The sequence below is a fragment of the Diadema antillarum genome, unplaced genomic scaffold (genome assembly GCF_040938485.1).
Source record: "Diadema antillarum isolate AM-2024a unplaced genomic scaffold, OU_Dant_1.0 seq00000244_RagTag, whole genome shotgun sequence".
NCBI lineage: Eukaryota > Metazoa > Echinodermata > Echinoidea > Diadematoida > Diadematidae > Diadema > Diadema antillarum.
Window position 1 is genome coordinate 985,604 of NW_027271288.1, and position 20,394 is coordinate 1,005,997.

General features: G+C 39.2%; 1 protein-coding gene across 1 annotated transcript in view; it reads left to right on the plus strand.

Moving 5' to 3' along the window:
- Positions 1–20,394, plus strand: part of LOC139729543 (tolloid-like protein 2) — a 39,771-nt gene that overhangs the window by 14,823 nt on the left and 4,554 nt on the right. Inside the window, exons 2-10 of the mRNA XM_071640471.1 lie at positions 11,027–11,153; positions 12,138–12,356; positions 13,189–13,386; positions 14,247–14,426; positions 15,079–15,126; positions 16,039–16,205; positions 16,581–16,764; positions 18,076–18,444; positions 19,309–19,356. Of these exons, the coding sequence (XP_071496572.1) occupies positions 11,027–11,153; positions 12,138–12,356; positions 13,189–13,386; positions 14,247–14,426; positions 15,079–15,126; positions 16,039–16,205; positions 16,581–16,764; positions 18,076–18,444; positions 19,309–19,356 (1,540 nt within the window). The remainder of the gene's footprint in view (positions 1–11,026; positions 11,154–12,137; positions 12,357–13,188; positions 13,387–14,246; positions 14,427–15,078; positions 15,127–16,038; positions 16,206–16,580; positions 16,765–18,075; positions 18,445–19,308; positions 19,357–20,394) is intronic.

Consider the following 20,394-nt stretch of genomic DNA (forward strand, 5'->3'; position numbering starts at 1 on the left):
AAGGGAGTGTTGATGATGTCATTCCCTCACATTTTTTCCTGTATGCTGATTATGAATTCTTAAAAAATATATATTTTTCAGCTGAAACAACTAAAACATATTCCCACACCAAGATATATTCTAATTAATTCATTTCATTTATTTCCACAACTTGCACAACTGGTTAAAAAAAGAATGAACAATACAGGACAACATGTCAATCATAATATGCAATACAGGGTGTGGAGGAAGAAGCAAAGGCCATTGACCTGTCAAGGCTTCTCCCTAGTAAACAGCAACAATTATGACACAATACAAAAAAAAGAAGAACAAAACAAATCAAAACAAAACAAAACAAGACAAAACGAAAACTACTGATATGTACATAAAATAGCATAACGGAAATTATTACAGGAAGGATATATCAGAGTTAACATTTGTTCTTTTTTATTTTGGGAGATTTTAAGACAGGTTTTATATTTATACAGCTGAAATATGAGATTTTTGTCATTTCTGTAGGAAACCTATAGGCCTATATGATATGAATAAAAAATTGTGAGAGCATGACATCGTCATATTCCTAATATGAATATTCATAAGGACTGGTCAAGAATTTTTTTTTTCCTCGAAAATTTTTGAAATTTCGAAATATCATACCCTCCTTATTTCTTTTCCCATTTTTCTCATTTTTGTATAGTTTTCTAGGGAATATTTCCTCTTTCTCTATCTTTAAAAAAAAAACTCATTTGGGGGATGTATTTCCTATTTAATGAATTGACAGCTAGTGAGAAAAACGAATACTAATGAATGGTCAAGGATTCATTTGACTGAAATTAAGGAGCAGTGATTAAAAAATGTTGGAATCATTACATTGACGTAGTATCATAAAACATCTAAATTTGGCAATAAAGCAGCATATATGAGGAGATATCACTAATTTTCTCAATAAACCATAACTGTAGAAGTTTTATTCTAGAAACTATTTGAATAAAACTATTGTTTACATTGTCTCTATTCAAAAAGTACTTACAGGTACTGTTTTTCATTGGGGACCGTGATTTAAACGTTTTTTCGAGATATCACATTTGGTGCGTATGTGTAGGTCAGTTATCCTACCATATAAAAATTTTGCGAGAAAGCCTTAAATGTTAGGAGATATCATTATTTTTCTCATTAAACCATAACTGTAGGCAGTTTAGTCAAGAAACAAGTACAACTATTGTTCACGTTTTGTGTTTTTAAAGATACTCAACATTGATTATACTGATTCAAATTTTTACATTGGTTGTTTCTATTCCTGACTCATATTTAAGAACTATTTTGAAGCACTAAAGCTGGGTTTTTGTTTCATCTGCAAATGATAAATAATGCCTTTAACATTGATAATTCTGACTAACATTCTAACTATCACTAACTAGCACTTAGTCTGGGGTGGGTGGTCATCTGCAAACTAAATGATGAATAGTGGCTTTAGGCTGTGAATAGTATTTCCAGCCATATTACAAGATATGGAAATGTTCGTGTGAATGTTAGTCAGTGTGGAGGAAAGAAACACATTATTTCATTAGTAGAAGTAGGATAGAGATGAAGACAAAGACCATCCATCCCGGTCGATTGAGATCTATCAAGGTCAGCTTACATCACAACGTGAAGGATGGTCACGTACTTCGAGTGCGTGGGACTGGGCTCCATCTCCTCCTGGAATCTCTTGGTGTGTTTATTGGACGAAGCTCAACTGGTATCGTTAAAAAACTCTGGCAGTAAAGAGACCGCTCGGTGAAAAAGTAAGGCCACTGTTCTTGGCACTCTTTCTCTTCGCCCTGTGAGCATTTGATTGAAGTCAAAGGTCGAATGATAAAGTCGAGAAAGTTCATGGCAAATCGTGTGTTCTTATAGAAGGAACGAGCCATCTTTCCCCGCCATCTGAGAGAGAAAGTTTGTACATGTTAAGATACTTGTATGATGCCTGAGAGTTTCACGGTCACATGACTCTTGACTCATACAAAATCTTATTGATTCAACATAAGTTAAAAGTATCAACATTGAAACAAATGTCTTAGTTTCTCGGATATTAAATTATAGACGTACTTCCCGAGACTTGTTGAGCGAAGAGCTGTCTCATGCGGTATATTACACACGGCGGGAAAGCTTCGGCACACCACTGTGATTGCATAGTTTCACGTTTTCGTTTGAACCTTTCTGAAATATACGTTGTGTGATCAGTGACCTTCCCGCACTTTTTATTTCCAAGGACTGAAAGATCGTGTGAAGCTCGGGAAATTTGTCAGGAAACATTTTGGAAACTCTAAACCTTTCTCTAATTTTTGAAAACAGAAACAAAACAGCAAACATGTCCAAAGTTTTGTTTAAAGAAAGCTTGATGCAAGCTGCTCACGGTGAGCGGTCGGTGTGCAGACGAGGCTGCTGCTGATTTTTAACACTTTTTGTATGTTTTGATTTTTTACACATTTTTTTTTTTATTTGACACCATTGTGCGTCTTCCCCATTGCCAATGTAATCAGGAAAATCAAAGACACACGCACACACACACACACAAAAAAAAACTTTGACAATTTAAGCTGGGTATTAGCTCTTCCTATCATCAATGCATCTGAGTGCTGACAGTCATGTGCTGAGACTAGTAGAGGGAATGGTTTTGGTCCGACCATAGTCGATGCTATCTCTTCTATTCAGTGTCTGAAGTTAGATCAGTGGAGTTGCTGGGTTCGTTTCAAACTTTCATGTTACATCCACTATGGCTATGTGAGGAACTTTGGAGAGACCGATCAACTGTAAATGTTATTTCCATCGCATCGCTATTAGTTGGGATTTGCCCATTGATTCGGGTAGAAGTACATCCTAGGCGTGTCATGGGAGGGAATGATAAACGAGGATGACAGAACCAACGTTCATCTGCCCATTAAGTTATTAAAATCTGCATCCTTCGTCATTAAACGTCATTAGCAATGATAGCATGTAGGCCTATAGTACTTTTCCTTGCTATTTGCCTTTCTATCATCCCACTCCTGTGCTAGTATTTCCCCTCACGCATACTACACAGAAGAAACGTATAACTTAAAATTGATCAAATGTTTTTGTCAGTCTTGATTTGTGACATCGGCCATATCACAGTCCTTGAAAAAAAAAAATGATTTCATACCACTTCCGGTTACAATTGAGTGATCTCTTCGTGACGTACTCTTGACATGAGTGTCAGACTTTATGGAGATTTTAAAGGGACTGTGCAGTACTGGTTGAGGTGGGGATTCATGTTTTGGACATTCCAAAGTGAGATAATGAGAAACCTCTTATATTATGAAATATGAAAGAGCATCTAACTTTAAGAAGAATTCAACGTTTATTTGATGAAAATTGGTTTTCAAATGGCTGAGATATTCAAAAAAGTGATGATGATAATAAAAGGCGACAGGCCACGCCTTTTATTAGGATCTCTTTTTTCACCTTGTTTTGGGATATCTCAGCCATTTCCAAACCGATTTTCATCAAATAAACTTGTGATTCCCCTTAGAATTGCATGCTCTTTGGCATCTCATAGAGTGGTTTCTGAATATCTCACAAAACGTTAAAAGCTAAATCCTCAACTCAACCACAACTGCACACACCCTTTAATCTCTGGCTACAATGGAGTTTTAAACTCGTTCTTTCTCTGCGTAAGCGGACTTCATCAAGGCCTTTGCTGTGCCGGGTTCGCGGTCCATCGGGAAGTACACCTACACTATAATGAATTATCCGGGGTGACCGATCCACGATAAGCCCCATCCACGTTTAGGAGTTATCGGTTTTTGTGTCGGAAATGCATGCGGAAATTGATTGTATTTCCCACCTTTTTCACATAGCAAAGAAAAGAACAGACAACCAAACAAATAAACAAATAAACAAACAAATGAAAACAAGGCACTTTGCTTCAAATGAAGAGCTTGAATCTCCATCACACAGACTGCCATGCCTGAACAAATGACCGGAGCGCGACCCCGGGGGGGGGGGGGGGGGGGGGGGCGTTCGTGTGTGCACACCATAGAAATCAGGGAGGTGGCACCTCCCTGATTTGACGGCGTGTTTTATCATTTATACAACTGTGTTATGATGATCATTATCATCATCATCACCATCATCATCACCATCATCATCATCAGTATTACAGTTTTTGTTTGGCCTTGTGCTGCTTAGTGACAGATTGTATCGTCCCGGAGAGTGCAGTGCGTTTGATATATCACTCTACACTCTACATTAACAGCGTCTGTATCTTTTTATTCAATAGTCAAAACTTCTGTGTAAATAACCCAGCTGTACGGTGTTCTTGAAATGAGATGCCAATTTCCCAAGCGTTCAACTCCTACCATATTGCAGTAAAGGTGATGATAAAAAGTGAAATACTTCACAGTGAGTTAAATCTGCGTGTGAATACCTCCTCACCAGGTACAGGCAGATTCCATTATATTTATTATTACGTAAATGAGCTTTGTCAGTTTGATAGCTGGTCTATTTTTCTGCACCGCCTGCTCGAAATTCCTCTATGCAACATGCTAAAAAAAGAAGAAATTCACATCAACGATCGAGTAATGCTAGAAGTTTGTGTGATATATCCAATATGGAAAACAACGACATGATAGCAAACGGAAATCAGACTACGGAATGACAAATTTTAGATCGCAATAACATGAACATTTCAAGTCATAGCGCTTTAATAGACCATTAAACTTGATTTCAATTGGGCCATGGGTGACTCGTGAGGACCTGTGGAGGGTAAAAAGACTTTCCGCCCGTTTCGCCCAAGTCATTTGTAACGTTAATTGTCAGAAACTGGCCTCAAGCAGGGCCAGATGTTTTTGCTTTTTCCAACCACAGGTAGATTTTATGGATTTGCCTGTCCGGTGTATCAAGGTCATTTCCATATATACCAGGGTAGACTGGTTCACCCAGGGAGGTTCATGTCTCACCTCCCTGGTTAACTGGTGTAGACAACATACAATGTGGACAACGCCTGGTTAAAGAGTTGAAGAGGTGAAAGGCGGTTCTTGCGTACACAGGGAAAAAGCCAACCAATCTACCATGAACTAGCTGATCTATGACTCTATAAAACTGAGAGCATGGTAAACAGAAAGTATCTTTTATACTGGATATTTTATACACATTTCTTCATAGCAAACCGGAGATCATCTCGCTGTCCCTCTTCGGGACACATGGTACGAACATCTACCTAGAGCCAATAAAGAAACAGTCAACATGAATTTCAAAGGACCAGAGAAAATCCGTCGCCCCACGCGAATTTCGATTTACATAATACAATTAGTGAACTTATAGAATTAACACATATTTATGTCCATCAGGGGGTAGACTTTTTCTTCAACTTCGTCAATTTTTCGACTTGTGCGAGGTAGATGAGCTGGACCGTAGTTGCAATAGTTTCCTATGTATAAAGGAGGTTATGATACTTAATTTAGCCGGTGTCGGTCTGTTTCTTGTTGTTCGCCTGTCATCAGGAGACTGTGACCAGCGGGGAAAAAAAAACTATAAAGGGATAATAATGAATAGGCTTGTTGTCGTATAAGGAACAGGTAATTGGTTTGTGACGCTGGTGGTGAGCCGGATCTTGATCCGGTTCCAGAATATGCATGCACATGACGGCGTTAGTGACTTTAGCCTTGGTGGAGGTTTGTCCTCTCCGAGTGAACTCTTTCAGACGTCCGAGAGCCCATTACTCCCCTACGGCTTCCCTTTTCTTCTTCACTTTGTCATTTGTCACAACTCATTTGTCGGGCTGGTTGCTTTCCTCGTGGGAAAGTCAGCGATTTTCTTGTAGCTCACTAGAAATCTGTATGATCATTGTAGCTCACTAGAAATCTGTATGATCATTGGCTGTTTCCGAGTTGTATTTCCTCCTTTAGGTGAACCTGGTACCGACGAGGGAGCATTAGGCCCTGATGTGATGTTAACACGGTTGATAGAATACAACAGATACGTGACCAGAACCTCGACAGTAGATTTAGGCAGTGACTTGATTTCAAAGAATACATACTGTAAATTTATTTTTATTCCTCCGCCACGAAGTGGTGCCGGAGTCATTATGTTTTCGGGTTGTCCGTCCGTACGTATGTACGTCTGTACGTATGTACGTCTGTACGTCCGTACGTACGTCCGTCCGCATTCGTTTACGCGATAACTTGAGTAATATTGACTTGAATTTTACCAAACTTGGTCCAAGTATGAAGTATGATGGGCAATTACCTGATTAGATATTGGGTGAAATCGGCTTAAGGCCAAAGGTCCAAGATCAAGGTCAAATCCTAAAATTTATCTGTTTACGCGATGAATAAGAACTGGATTAAGCAAATTTCACCAAACATGGTCCAAGGATGACGTATGATGGGGCAATAAGTTCAGTAGTTCATTAGTGAAATTGGAAAGAGGTCAAAAATTCAAAAGGTCAAGGTCAAATGCTAAAAATGTTGCTATTTCCCCCACATCTATGCAATGCCCGAAGGTATTTTCTCGAATTTGAAACTTAGTGTTGACATGTACTACTGCGTTAAGATTCTCCAGAGAGAGTTTCATGTCACAAGGTCAAAGGTCAGGTGAAAATGTTACAATTTCACTTTTCTTTCAAATGGTTCAATGTATCTTCATGGAACTTGGTACATACGCATATGGGTCAATAGTCAGGGGTCAAGGTCAACTCTTAAAATTTCACAATTTCCCTCATACTAGTATTTATGCAATGCTTGCAGGATTATTTTTAAAACTTAATGATATTATATACATGTATTACCTAATGGAGATTCCCCGGGAAATTTCCTGCCAGAATGTCAAAGGTCAAAGGTTAAGGGTCAAAGGCCAGGCTAAAGTGAAAAAAAAATCTATTTTATGCTGTTATTTGCAGTTTTTCTTCATACCTTGAAAATTACTCAATGCATAAACTTATAAAAGGAGCGGTCAAAAGTCAAGTAAAAATCCTTAATTTCCCAAATAGGCCTTCATTATACAGTCTGCACTCTTAGACAATTAAAGCAAACCTAGTTCAAGGAAAGTGAATAGTCAAGATATTTCTGACAAACCTGTCATTTCAGTATTTTGCCAGTTATGTGAAACTGTCATCACACATTGTGAAGACATTGTACTGTACACCTATTGGGAGAATCATGCATTATGGCGGAGGCATACCAGTCGCCATAGCGACATTTCTAGTTTTTTTTTCTTTTGGCAATTTCGCCATTTTCTCGCGAGAGAATAATCTATCTGCTTTGGCTTCCAGCGAGAGCATGGCACCGCCTGACATCAGCAGGTATAAAGGGCGAATGGTCGAGACACGCGTGGGACCGCCATCCCGCCCGGTGGAGAGAAAGGTCTAGGATGGCCCAGAAAGTGCAAGCTAAGGGTTTACCTAGTCGTGACCTTTCGCTCTTCCTAATGGAGCGTGAATACCTCATCGTCTAGCCCATCATTTTCTAGGAATATTTCAAGGTTAACTTCTTCCGCCCAGTTCGTTTGTTTGTGAGAAAATACAGCTTCCTCCATTTGGAAGCATATTCTGATGGATAGAGGAAATTACAAATGTAAGCAGGTATTTCGTTTTAGATCATAGCAAATCACGTCTGAAGATGCAGTCTTATCCACGGTTTCACAAATAAACATATGTTATCTCCTAGAGGCCCCCAATTTTTACTAGTAGAAATCTATTAGTTCTTTGACTGCCAAACAAGTGTACTTCTGATGTAGTGTTTACATTGAACTTTGTATTATTTGCGACTATACTACTAAAATACTGAATAATCGATGCTTATTTACGTCGAAAGTTGGCATTGTTATCTTGTTTTTCTTTTCGTTCGACATTAACAAGGAAATTCAATTCAAAGGGGAATTCCCGTTGAGTTAAGAGTTAGTCTGAAAATTGATAGTTTTTGAAGCACAACAATGAAAATGTGATCAGAAAATAGGATTAAAACTGAGGAAGTTATGAAATGTTGAATATTCACTTATTTTGCAAAATAGCTGCTATTAATAAGCAAATGAGTGAACTGATGATGTCGTCACCTTACAATTTTCCATTAATCGTGTTGAAAAGAAATGACAAAATTCAATTTTTCTGCTCAAAGATTGTCAACATAATGTTATTTCTGAAAACAATCATCTGTCAGATGTATTAGGATCTGAGACTGGAGCATAACTACGTTTGAACAAAAGAAAAGAATAGAAACGAAATTGGGAACTTTAATGATTTTATGTACAAACAAGTTGTGAGACGATGACATCTTCAACTCACTGTTTGCATTATATCATAATTTTTGAATGTTCAAGAACTGTGTTGAGAAATATAGAGAAGCAATTTCAGATCTTCATAACTTCCTAATTTTTTTTTAAAGATTTTAATCAAATTTTCAATGTTGCATTTATGAAATGTTATCAAGTCTTTTTAGCTCTCTTGAGCTCAAGTGAGCTATTGCGATCGTTCTTCGTCCGGCGTTCGTCGTGCGTCGTGCATAAACTTTTTAGATTTTCATCTTCTTGGAAACCCCATGATGGATTTTCACCAAACTTGGCAGGTGGCATCCCTAGGGAGTTTGGATCTCAATTTGTTCAAATGGGCACCAGGCCCCTCCTGGGAGGGGGAGGGGGGCGCAGGGGGCCCAAACCCCCTAAATTAAGGAATCTTTAAAAATCTTCTTCCCCAGAACCAGAAGTGATAGAGCTAAGTTGATACTCTGAGCTAGTACATTGATGACTGTAGTTTCAAGTTTGTTCATGGCAGATCCAGGCTGCCCCCTTGGGGCCCAGGGGAGGCCCAAGTGGTACCTAAATTGTACATTTTCATCTTCTTCTTGAAAACAGGATGGATTTTCACCAATCTTGGTAGGTAGCATCTCTAGGGTGACAGGATCTCAATTTATTCAAGTGGGCACCATGTTCCCCCTAGGGGCCCCAGAGTGGCCCCAGAGGACCCCCCCCCCCCCCAAATTGAAAAATATATAATTTAAACCCTTCTCTAGAACCAGAAGTGATATCGCAAAGTTAATACTACAACTTAGTACATTGATGACTGCAGTTTTAGGTTTGTTTTGGGCAGAGCAAGGGGTGCCCCTCTTGGTGCCCGGGAGGGGGGGGGGGGGGGGCAAATGGGGCCTAAATTGTATATTTCCATCTTCTTGAAAACCCCACGATAGATTTTCACCAAACTTAGCAGGTAGCGTCCCTAGGGGTATAGGATCTCCATTTGTTCAAATGGGCACCATGCCTCCCGGGGCCCAAAGGGACCCACCGCCATTAAGGAATCTTTAAAAATCTTCTTTTCTAGAACCAGAAGTGACAGAGCTAAAATCAATACTATGAGTAAATATATTGATGACCGTAGATTCAAATTTGTTCATGGCAGGCCCAGGATGCCCCATCCCCCCCCCCCCCCCCCCCCCTTGGAGCCCGGGGTCGGAGGTTCAAAAAAATGGCCCTTAATTGTACATTTTCATCTTCTTGTTTAGAATGCATACTGTAATTTTCACAAAACTTGGCAGGTATTATCACTTTGGTAGTAATATTCACACAAATGGGTACGATTCCCCAACTGTAGGGTGGGGGACATAGACAAAAAACAAGCAAACAAATAAACCAACTTAAAGAATCTTTTCAAATCTTCTTTTCTTAAATTGTAAACTATATGTACTGCGTGGAAGGTAAACTTGCGATACTTGGGTGAGCGCGAGACCCCCCGGTTCTCTTGTTTTTAGATTAAGTCTCAACTCTTCCGTAATTCCCCCTTTAAGAATATGCCGCTCCATACTGCAACATATGCTACGACATCTGTCGATGCTGGTTCAGTACACGACATACAATACAAGTGATTACTGCTTTGGGCAGAAATGCAAAGCTAAACGTAATCGCGGCTGAGATTGAGAAAAACAGGATTCTCTCTTAGCTCCAGGTTGATATAATGGGGAGACCCATTACAGGGGAAATCCAGTCCAAATATACGTTAGTCATAAGAAAGAGTCCAGGAAACAGTTCTTGAACAGTCAATATGAATATAATGCAAATGGCAAAGTGAGCATGTCGTCCCCTCACAACTGGCCATATAGTTTGTACATAAAATTTTGAAATTTCCAGTTCTTCATTCAAACGCAATTATGCCCGAGGGTCTATTCCTGGTATATCTATTAGTATTTGATCACTATTCTGAAGTAATTTAACCAGGAATAACATCGTGTTTCAACCTTCAATGGCAAAAACATTGAATTTTTGTCATTTTCTTTTTGTACGCGATCAATGGAAAACTGTGACGGTATGACATGGTTGGCTCGCACATTTGCACATTTCATATCCACTGTACAAGAACTGTTTTGCAGAAATTAGCAAAAATTCAAAATGTCGCAACTTCCTTGTTTTTCATCCGATTACAGTCTAATTTTTACCCTTGAACTCGTACTCGTTTTTTTGTTTTGTTTTTTAATCAGACTAACTTATATTTGGACTGAATTTCCTCTTTGAGGATGTAGGCCATTAAAAGGGACTGTACAGTACTGGTTGAGGTGAGGATACAGCTTGTAACGTTTTGCGAGATATTTAGAAACCACTCTATAGGAAATGTTAAAGAGCATACAATTCTAAGGGGAATGAAAAGTTTATTTGATGAAAATCGGTTTTGAAATGACTAAGATGTTTTAAAACAAATTAAATCAAAGAGATCCTAATAAAAGCCGTGGCCTGTCAATTTTATTAGGATCGCTTTTTTTTTTTGATATCTCAGCCATTTCAAGACCAATATTCATCAAGTAAAAGTTGGATCCTTCTTGAAATTACATGCTCTTTCCTATTTCATAAGAGTTATCTCATTATCTCACAAAAAAACCAACGTTATGGTAAACCTGAATCCTCACCTATAGCCCCTTTAACCTCACCGACGTCGGAATTAGGAGCAGCCTACATTTCGTCAAAAGAGATTGGTGTAACACAATTATCCTCATATTCACTCTTCTTGGTGTGAGTGTTTGCAACCCTCATTGAATATTTCTCGCTCCACCTTTTTGTCGTTTTATAATCTCAGGACAAGATAGATGATGACATCTTCCAATCAAAATCGAGAACGAAGCGTCAATCGGTGACGTCATACAAGGAAACAAAGCAGCAGTTAAGATTACTCAAAGTGCGTATGGACGATATTCAAATTTCACGTGAGTAGCCCTATTTTGTTCTGAATTTCTACAAGAATTGTTGGCGTTTTCCATCTATAAGTGCTGGATTTATTTACTTTTCCTCTTTTTCCCCCACTGAAATACACCCATCATTGATGACAAGATACAAGTGTATCTTAATGTGAAGGCTAAATGTAGTTAATGTGCAGTTAATATCCTATGTGCCTTTATGTTTTTACCCCTTGACGTTCTAATTTCTGTTGTGTTAATGTGCAACCATGATTTCTTTTTTGCAAGAAGAATGAAATCAGTGCTGTAGATACACTGTCTCAAAGCAGGTGAATCTACCTTGTCATGTTTTTCTCAGTGATATGCCCTTCATCTACATACATGTATAAAAGCTCTTATGTCTTGTCCGTATCACCTGCAAAATAAATGACACTTGGGCTCAGCATGCAAGCTTGTATGCTTGGATGGAAATGAAGGTTAGATTGCTGTGGCCGATCTGATTTTTGAGTGGGCATTTGAAATCGTACACTGTTTATAAATCGGCAGCACTAGAAGTCAGATAGAGATGTCTACGTTTTATCTGCGCTTCACCTGATGAAAAACTTGGCTTTACCTGACTTGGCACATTTTTAAAGATCCTGTTTACCTTTGGGAGCTGTGATTTAAAAATTGTTCGAGATATCACATTTGTTGCATATGTGTAGGTCTGTTGTATCACAAAACATCCTACATATATATATTTCTCTTTTTTTTTTGCAATAAAGCCTTAAATATAAGGAGATATCAGTATTTTTTTTTATTGCCATATAACTGTAGACGGTTTATTCTGGAAACACTTTTATTGTAGCTATTTTTCACATTTTGTATACTTAAAAAACTGAACATCGATTATACAGATTCCAATTTTTACAGGGGTTGTTTCTATCCCTAGCTAACTCACATTTTAGAACTATTTTAAAGCGATAATGCTTGGTTTTTGTTTCTTCTGCAAACGGTAAATTATGCCTTTAACAGCCTGTGATCCCGAGGACGTGTTAAAGGGCGTGCAGTGTCCAGAGGAAGACAAGTGTATCAAATGGAGCCAGGTTTGTGACGAGGTGCAGGACTGCGGTCTACCACAGCTCGGAGAGTGTCTCAACCAAACTGTACAGCAGTACCGGATTGAACGCGAGGACCTGTGTAACGGAGATGAGAACAGGGAATGGTGTGATCTCAAAAGGCACATTCCACGAAGTACGTCCACCCCCCCCCCCTCCCCACTTCTATTTAGATACTTTCTTAATCCTCACGGCTCTAAGACTAAAATGTGAATTTTTTTCTTTTATCATCATTAACCAATTGTTACAAAATTAAACAAATTGAAGAGAAAGTACATACGAAAATTGTGCACTTTATTTATAAGTGGTAGCAGGCGTTGTTTGCAGTAGAAAAAAAAAATGTAGTTATATGCGGTATGCAATTAACTTTTACCCTTTCTGATCTTCGTTTCTTCATAAATAGTGTCTCTATCAGTTTGATTTAAAGGTTGTAGTGCAGTAAAATATCGCCAGTCAGTTTTACTTAAAAAGTACATTAATGTCTCTTAAATACATGATACCGTACTATAATATAATCTAGCCATTCTATTCTACACTATAGACTGCATGACAACTATAAAATGTGAAAATGTTTCCCCCGGTCAAATCTTTATTAATTGCAGCGATTGTGAGATTACTAAAGAGCATGTCGTCATTTAGAATTAGATACACACTTCAGGATTAACAAAGTACCACAAGGAATCACATGTAGCATTCAAACTGATAATATGTCAGTGAAAGAATTAACAAAGATCATATCAAAAAGATCCTAGCATAAGCAAAATACGCAGACGTGTGTGGTAATAATGACTGAACTACTCACAAGCACAACTATTTGTCGAACCAAACCATCGCTGCAATCCTGATAACAGAAGCAGATTAAACAACCGTAGAAACAATTCAACAGTGACAGAAACTGACATCACTAAACTATCACAGTATTCATAGTGACCGGTTCCAATCTTTCAAACCACTCTATCCTTGACCAGGATGTGGAGAGGACATTGACCTTTCCCAGCAGAGTGGTAACAGGACAGCTCGTATTGTGTCTCCCAACTACCCCCGCCAGTACCCCAGCGATATCTTCTGCTACTGGATGGTGAAGACGTCCGAGGGAGGAAGCCTCAGTGTCTCCTTCAAGAAGTTTGATACGGAGCCCAACTATGACTTCTTCAGCCTGGGAGTAGGTAATTTACCAAGATGTAGAGCCATGGAGGTACCTCCTTGGTAAAGCCTTGCTAAATTTAAACATCATGCTGACGAGGTATACAGTCACAAATATTTCGTTGGGTAAATATTGTAAAACCATGATCGCTTAGAGAAACAAACATCTTTCTCTACTCACGAAGAAACAAAAAGATAACTAATTTTGGGGGCAAATTATTTGAAGTATAGGGCCCCAATTTTTCTCTCTTTCTCTTCTTTCTTTAAAACAACAACAACAACAACAACAACAACAACAACTAATTTACCGTGTTAAACTTTATCGCGTCCAATGCAATAGGTGCAGTTGCTGAAGCCGATCCAGGAAACCTTCTGCTTCTTTCTTACACGACTGCCTTGTGGATGCTAGGTCGTGGCAGGGTTACTACAGAAGGGACTATAGAAGCCATGATGAAAGAAAACCTGTTATGAAAATCACAAGCTTACACAGAGTGCTGCAGCCTCTTCGTTTGATTGCATTGAGCGCCATGTTAGCCGTGTTTGCATTGTTATATACAAAGAACATGTGATGAGTTTCAAGGAAGTGGGATCCAAACTTTGGCTGTAATGATTTTTTCACCTGTACCTTATCTAGGAATGTCCGCTTATGATTTAATGTCATAGGAAGTGAAGAATAATATACTTTAATGGACCGAAATGGAAAAACACTTGATTTATGCAGAAAGGGGTAAAAGTGTTTGGGGTCACTGAACTGTATTCAAATGAAGATGCGCTGCCATGCAATGCACGCCGACAAGGCGTATGCTCTCAAAAGCTGCTGACTGTTATAGAGATTTTCTTTTAATCGATAGTACCATAATGCCATCTTTGGGTTATCTTACAGGCGCGAAGGAGAACGAGGAAGAACCGTCAAGTTACCTGATCTACAAGCATAGTGGCCCTGAGCTACCTGATCCAGCCAGTTTCCGTATCCAGGGCAACCAGCTGTGGATTTCATTCAAGAGTGATGACTGGGACAACTACTCCGGGTTTGAGATCCACGTCGCAGACACTTCCGTCTTTGGTAACACGTGGTCCATTTTCGTCCAATAGATAATGAGAAAGAAAGAAATACACTGTGCACTGACCTGTTCTCAAGCTCGCTTTTTGTGGATTGGAACCCTGCCTCCAACAACACACCTTGTATTGACCAAACTTGGAACAAGGGATTATTTTATCCCATTTCAGTGTTACCATCTCAATTATGTCATTCATTGAAATGAGAACACTTCCTACTTGTAAAACATGTTTTTTTAATGAATAATGTATAATATTATTGTTAAACACACACACATACACACACCTGCCAACTAATCCTGTTGGGAGGAGTTTTCTTTTTGTTTCCTAAAAAAAAAAAGAAGAAACTTTATTCAACCTTGTATTGTGTGAACTCCTGGTAATTGTGACGTATGGAAGATGGGAGAGCATTCCTTTTATCAAGATTTCCTCAATTTCATATTTTTTACTGAATTTTAGGATTGGATGAAAGTGATTATTTTGAGAAAAAAAATGATGAAGATGACTGTATAGGTGATCATCCGAAAATAGTAGTGACGATAGCTATAGGGATGTTTGACGACTGAGTATTAATGACTCCTTAAAATCGTTAATAATTGCAGATATTAATCATGCTAAAAGTTTCGACAGATTGTCTTGAATTCCTCATGCTCTTTCAGATCCAGGGAATGTTGCGAAGAGCCCCTTCCCCGACGCAAAAAATACCAGTGAGTATACAGTACTGTAGCTATAGCAGATGATTATGAAAGCACGTAGCGAAGCACTTTCAATCTCGATTGCAGAATCCATAAGAAGATGAACTGGGTAATGAAAGGTTATACATACACAAGCTTCCCTTATTCAGAATTTTTCAGGTTTTTTCGCTGTTTTCGAAAAGATGTATTTTGGTCTATAGGGGCTTACAGCGATATGATTACATTATCATGCTCTTGTTGAACTTTCGTGAAGCCATTTTAAATCATTATGCTGCGAAAGCTATGCTACGATTCTTAAGTTACGTGGTAACATCTCGTGATTTAGTATTACTTCCTTGCACTCGGTTTAAGAGTCATTTTAGTGCTAAATATTTTCATCTAACAAGAGGTTTTCACGTATTCCTCAGATGACGTTCGTCTAACACCAGCTACTCCACGTGAGTCGTCAAGGCTCGTCCTTGTGATTTAAAGGGTTCACAGGGCCTGTTACACAGACAGACGTTACGGTCAGACTGTAATCTCGATATAATATCCGCTGATCCCGTGGAAGGTTAATGCTCACTATCACCGCCCAGTGTTAGGGACATTTTTTTTTCCCGTCAAGATTATTCTGTTTACTCACCATCCAAACCAGACTACAGTGCACTCCCGTTATAACAAAATTCCGATTACAACGAAGTCAAAAGTCAGGCCGCAACGTTATCCACTCTATGTATTTTTGTTGTTTGTTTTTTCGGTTATAACGAAATTTCGATGTAACGAAAGAAAACTGCCGGTCCCAAGGACTTCGTTATATTGGGAGTCCACTGTATAAACAATGACATTTCATGCAGTCCAATCTGATCAACGTCCTACTAACAAAGATGTTGGAGTTGTGAAATGACTTCTACATATCCTATATCGTTCTTTGGCTGCTATTGACAGGTTGCGGGGGTAGAATCAGGCTTGATATTGATGGCGAAGAGACCATTACCACGCCCAATTACCCGGAGAACTATGGCAATTACTTCCAGTGTGACTGGGTGATCCGGATCGTCCCTGGACGCCGCATTGGAATCTCATTTAAGACCTTTACACTGGAGACTAATCAGGTGGGGTCATCCTTTCCCTTGTTCGCGGGATTCAATTTATAGCATTCACCGTAATGAGAAGTTCGGAGATTCTGCTGTCTCAAGAACCTGCTTCTTTGAATTGTTTTTGTTAACAAACTTCTGTAGTTGGTGTAAATCAAATTGTTAAGTGTTGGATGAACAAACGATATGAACAAAAGTATGTTGTTGAGCACTTGCACTTAAAGTTTCTGTTAATGTACATTATTTTCCGTGTCCTTTATTTTCTTTTAGCTATCCCTATCAATCCCTTTGTCTATCGCTGTACATTCCAGCCACCATAACGATTGTGCATGTAAAGGTAAAGCAAGTTATGTATACATTCCTGTCTAAGTAAATCCATTCTAACTTTCTTAGGACTTCGTTGAGATTGGTTCGGGTGGTAACCCCGGTACTGATGCCATGACCAAACTGACGGGTCGCTCCGTACCAAGCAAGGCGGTGCTGGTTGAAAACAACGTAGCTTGGATCAGGTTCACCTCTGACCCCGCCAACACTCGGCGTGGATTCATGGCCGTTGTCAGAGACCAGCCTTACAATGGTGAAGAGTAGAATCGTGATATTGTAACACAATGAGCAGAGTTAAATTGGCAAGCAAACATTCATGTGTCGCTCAGATTATTGCGTGTTCCCCGTCTTCCCTCTCAGCATGCAGGAAGGTGAAAGAGAGACCCTTCCCACCTTTCAGCTCTCAGTTTGGCTTTCCCACAGGAATCATCAGCCAAAAAATGTTCCAAGGCGATATGACGAAGTGAAAATATAAAAAGAAAAAAAAAAACTCGTGTAATGTTGAGGCAGCAGAAACAGTGAAAATACGGAAGTGGAGCGAAACCTTACCTCATGCTCCCTTGACACGCTTTGTTGTAGACAAGTGCCCACACAGCTGGGAGATTTTTTTTTCTGGTAGTAGGCAACGATAATTTCAGAGGATAAAAACTTCTATTTTTATGTGAATCTAAGAGTACTGTTAGCTTTTCTCATGCTAAAGGTTTTAGTGGCAAACTTTTCACCTTTTGGTGTTACAGTGCATTCCTATTTCATGTTTGAGCTGGCTGTTAATAAATATAGTAATGTCGTACGAACAGAATGTAATGGGATAATCAAAATTAAAGGGACGGTACAGTTTTGGTGGAGATGAGAATTGGGCTTTTAACTTTTTGCGAGATACCAAGAAAAGACTTATGATATAGTACAGAGCATACCATTTTAGGAGGAATTCAAAATTTATTTGATGAAAATCGGGTTTGGAATTACTGAAACATCCAAAAACAAAGTAAAACAAAGCAATCGTAATAAAGTGTGGGTCCCACACTTTATTAGAATTGCTCTTTTTTTGGATATCTCAGCCATTTCAAAACCAATTTTCATCAAATAAATGTTGAATTCCTCATGGAATCACATGTTCTTTCATATTTCATAAGAGTTTTGTCATTATCTCACCCAAAAATGTAAGAAACCTGAAATTAGGTCTCAACCAAAACTAAATTATAAACCTTAAATAAGAAAGAGTACAATTTCCACATGTTCACGTATCAGTGACATAAATAGCAACCACATGTTAATCGAATGTTAAGCGAATAATATGTAAAGTCTCACGTTGACCTTGATATAACAAGTCTCGAGTAAATTTGCTTTGGACATGACACAAACAGAAAATGACAGTAAGGTCTATCATTAGAGCATCAGCATATTTTTGTTATGTTATATAATATCATAATAATATCGGGGAACTGACGTCAACAACATCGCACTAATCAATTGAAGGCGTCACTTCACCTTCCACACAAATCTGGCATGATACTATACATTGGTTTAAACGAGCACTTTCGGTTTCTTGTCACGTGCCTTTTAGGATGCGGAGGTGAAATCGCGATTCCACGAGATGGTTCCATCGTGGTCGCCTCTCCACTCTTTCCTGACCTCGGCTACCGTATCAACCTCAACTGCATCTGGAAGTTTACGGGTGACCCAGAGAGGCTTGTATCAGTTGTCTTCAAAGAGTTCTCAACGGAGAAAAAATACGACACTGTCAGTGCTGGCATCGGGCCGTCGCCTGCCCGCGATGGCTCCAATTACGTCATCCAGAGCCACAGTGGGAATACCCTACCCGATCCAGCCGGCTTTGACTCGCCCACGAACGAGGCGTGGATCTACTTCCGCTCAGATGCATCGGTCATCGATCGTGGATTCAAAGTGGAGATTTCAGACACTTCCATTATTTGTACGTTGTTTGGAGTCTACTTATTAACAGTAAACTCCGTGCACCTTGCTTTGCCTTTTTTCTGAATGTTTTCTTCCATTTTCTTTCTTGTTTTCATCTTCAGGTGTCTGTATTTCTTTTTACTCGTCGTTATCTTTTTCCGCCTCTTCTCTTCCTCATACTCTATGGCCCTTCATCCTTCTCTATTTTCTCTCTGTAAACCTCTTCTGATTTCTCTCTCTCAATTCAATAATTGTTTTATTTTGTTCTCTCTGACAAGGTGATATCATTCGGGCTTTGTGAGGAGATGTCTATGTTCAAATCGATTTCAAATTTTAACCATATATTTCAACTGAGGTCTTCACAATCCATATGTCAGAAACCTCCGTAATCCCCCCCCCCCCCACCTCCTTGCCAACTTCGACGTTTTGGTCGTCAAGACCGTTTAAAATGAATTCCTATCACTGCCAATAGAAATTTATTGTGATCTGTGCCTATGCTCCAAGTTAACCAAAAAGAATGTCCTGTTTGAACGAGGGAGGGGTTGTATGGCACGGTAAAAAGAGCTCTGTACCTCCCACACTCATGCCACTGCCCAACACTTTAGTAGGATTATTATGTACATATCATATAGAAACAAAGTGCGGAGCAATATTCTCTAAATCCACATGGTACTATTGTGACCGTGTCCTTTTTCACGCTCATGCGTAATGACTTTCGTAGTTTGTTTTGTATATATATATATATATATATATATATATATATATATATATATTGTGTTTTCACCTCAGTGTCTCGTTCACTTATGGTCAATGTTTGTTACACTGTACGACATTTGGGTCCGTGACGCTAATATTGTAAGTGTTATCTCCCTTTCTATATTAGCTTCGAACTACACTCCTGAGGCCAAGCCAACGAGAGAGCCAGACACGAGTAAGCAATTTAATATTTTGAATGGGGTGAGGAGAAACGAATTAACATCAGCATCTCAAGTTATCATCAAACACATCATCACAATCATTTTTAGCTCACCTGAGCCGAAGGCTCAAGTGAGCTATTGCGATCACTCTTCGTCCGGCGTCCGTCGTGCGTCGTGCGTCGTGCGTAAACTTTTTTTCATTTTCATCTTCTTCTTGGAAACCCCAGAACCGATTTTCACCAAACTTGGCAGGTAGCATCCCTAGGTGGTTAGGATCTCAATTTGTTAAATTGGGCACCATGCCCCACCCCCCTTTTTTTTACGGGTAGGGGGGGGGGAGGGGTGGGGAGGTCCAAATTAGGGCCTAAATTGTAAATTTTAATCTTCTTCTTGAAAACCTCATGATGAATGTTCACCAAACTTGGCAGGTAGCAACCCTAGGGGGTTAAGATCTCAATTTGTTAAAATTGGCACCATGCTCCTGCCCCCCCCCCCCCCCCCCAAATTAAGGAATCTTAAGTGTTCTTCTCTAGAACCAGAAGTGATAAAGCTAAAATTGATACTATGAGGGGGGATCCCAATTTGGGCCCTAATTGTACACGTTCATCTTCTACTTGAAAATGCCTGGTCAAATTTTGGTAGAGCTGTGTTTACTTTAGATTAGTGACTGCGTGAAAGTTGAACTTGTGATACTCAGGTGAGCGCTAGACCCGCGAGTCTCTTGTTCTTATAGTATCTCATTCAAAAATATTTTTCCCGGGCCTTTACTCTTCGGCTACTGACATTGATGCTGGCTCACTAGAGAATATAATGTAATATATTTTGCTGAAAGGAGAGTAGTTTTATTAAAGAGATAGATTGAAAGTAGATGATTTCTGGCAAAGCCTGTTCTATAACATCTGAGAAGAATGTGTCAAAGGGGACTGCTGATAGCTACTCTCCAGTTTGATGTGGTATAATGCTGAGACGAATTTAGTAACCATGTGAAAATACTAATCAAACAAACAAATGAAACCTGTTGATGTGGCACAGCCATCCTGAAAGTGCCGAGT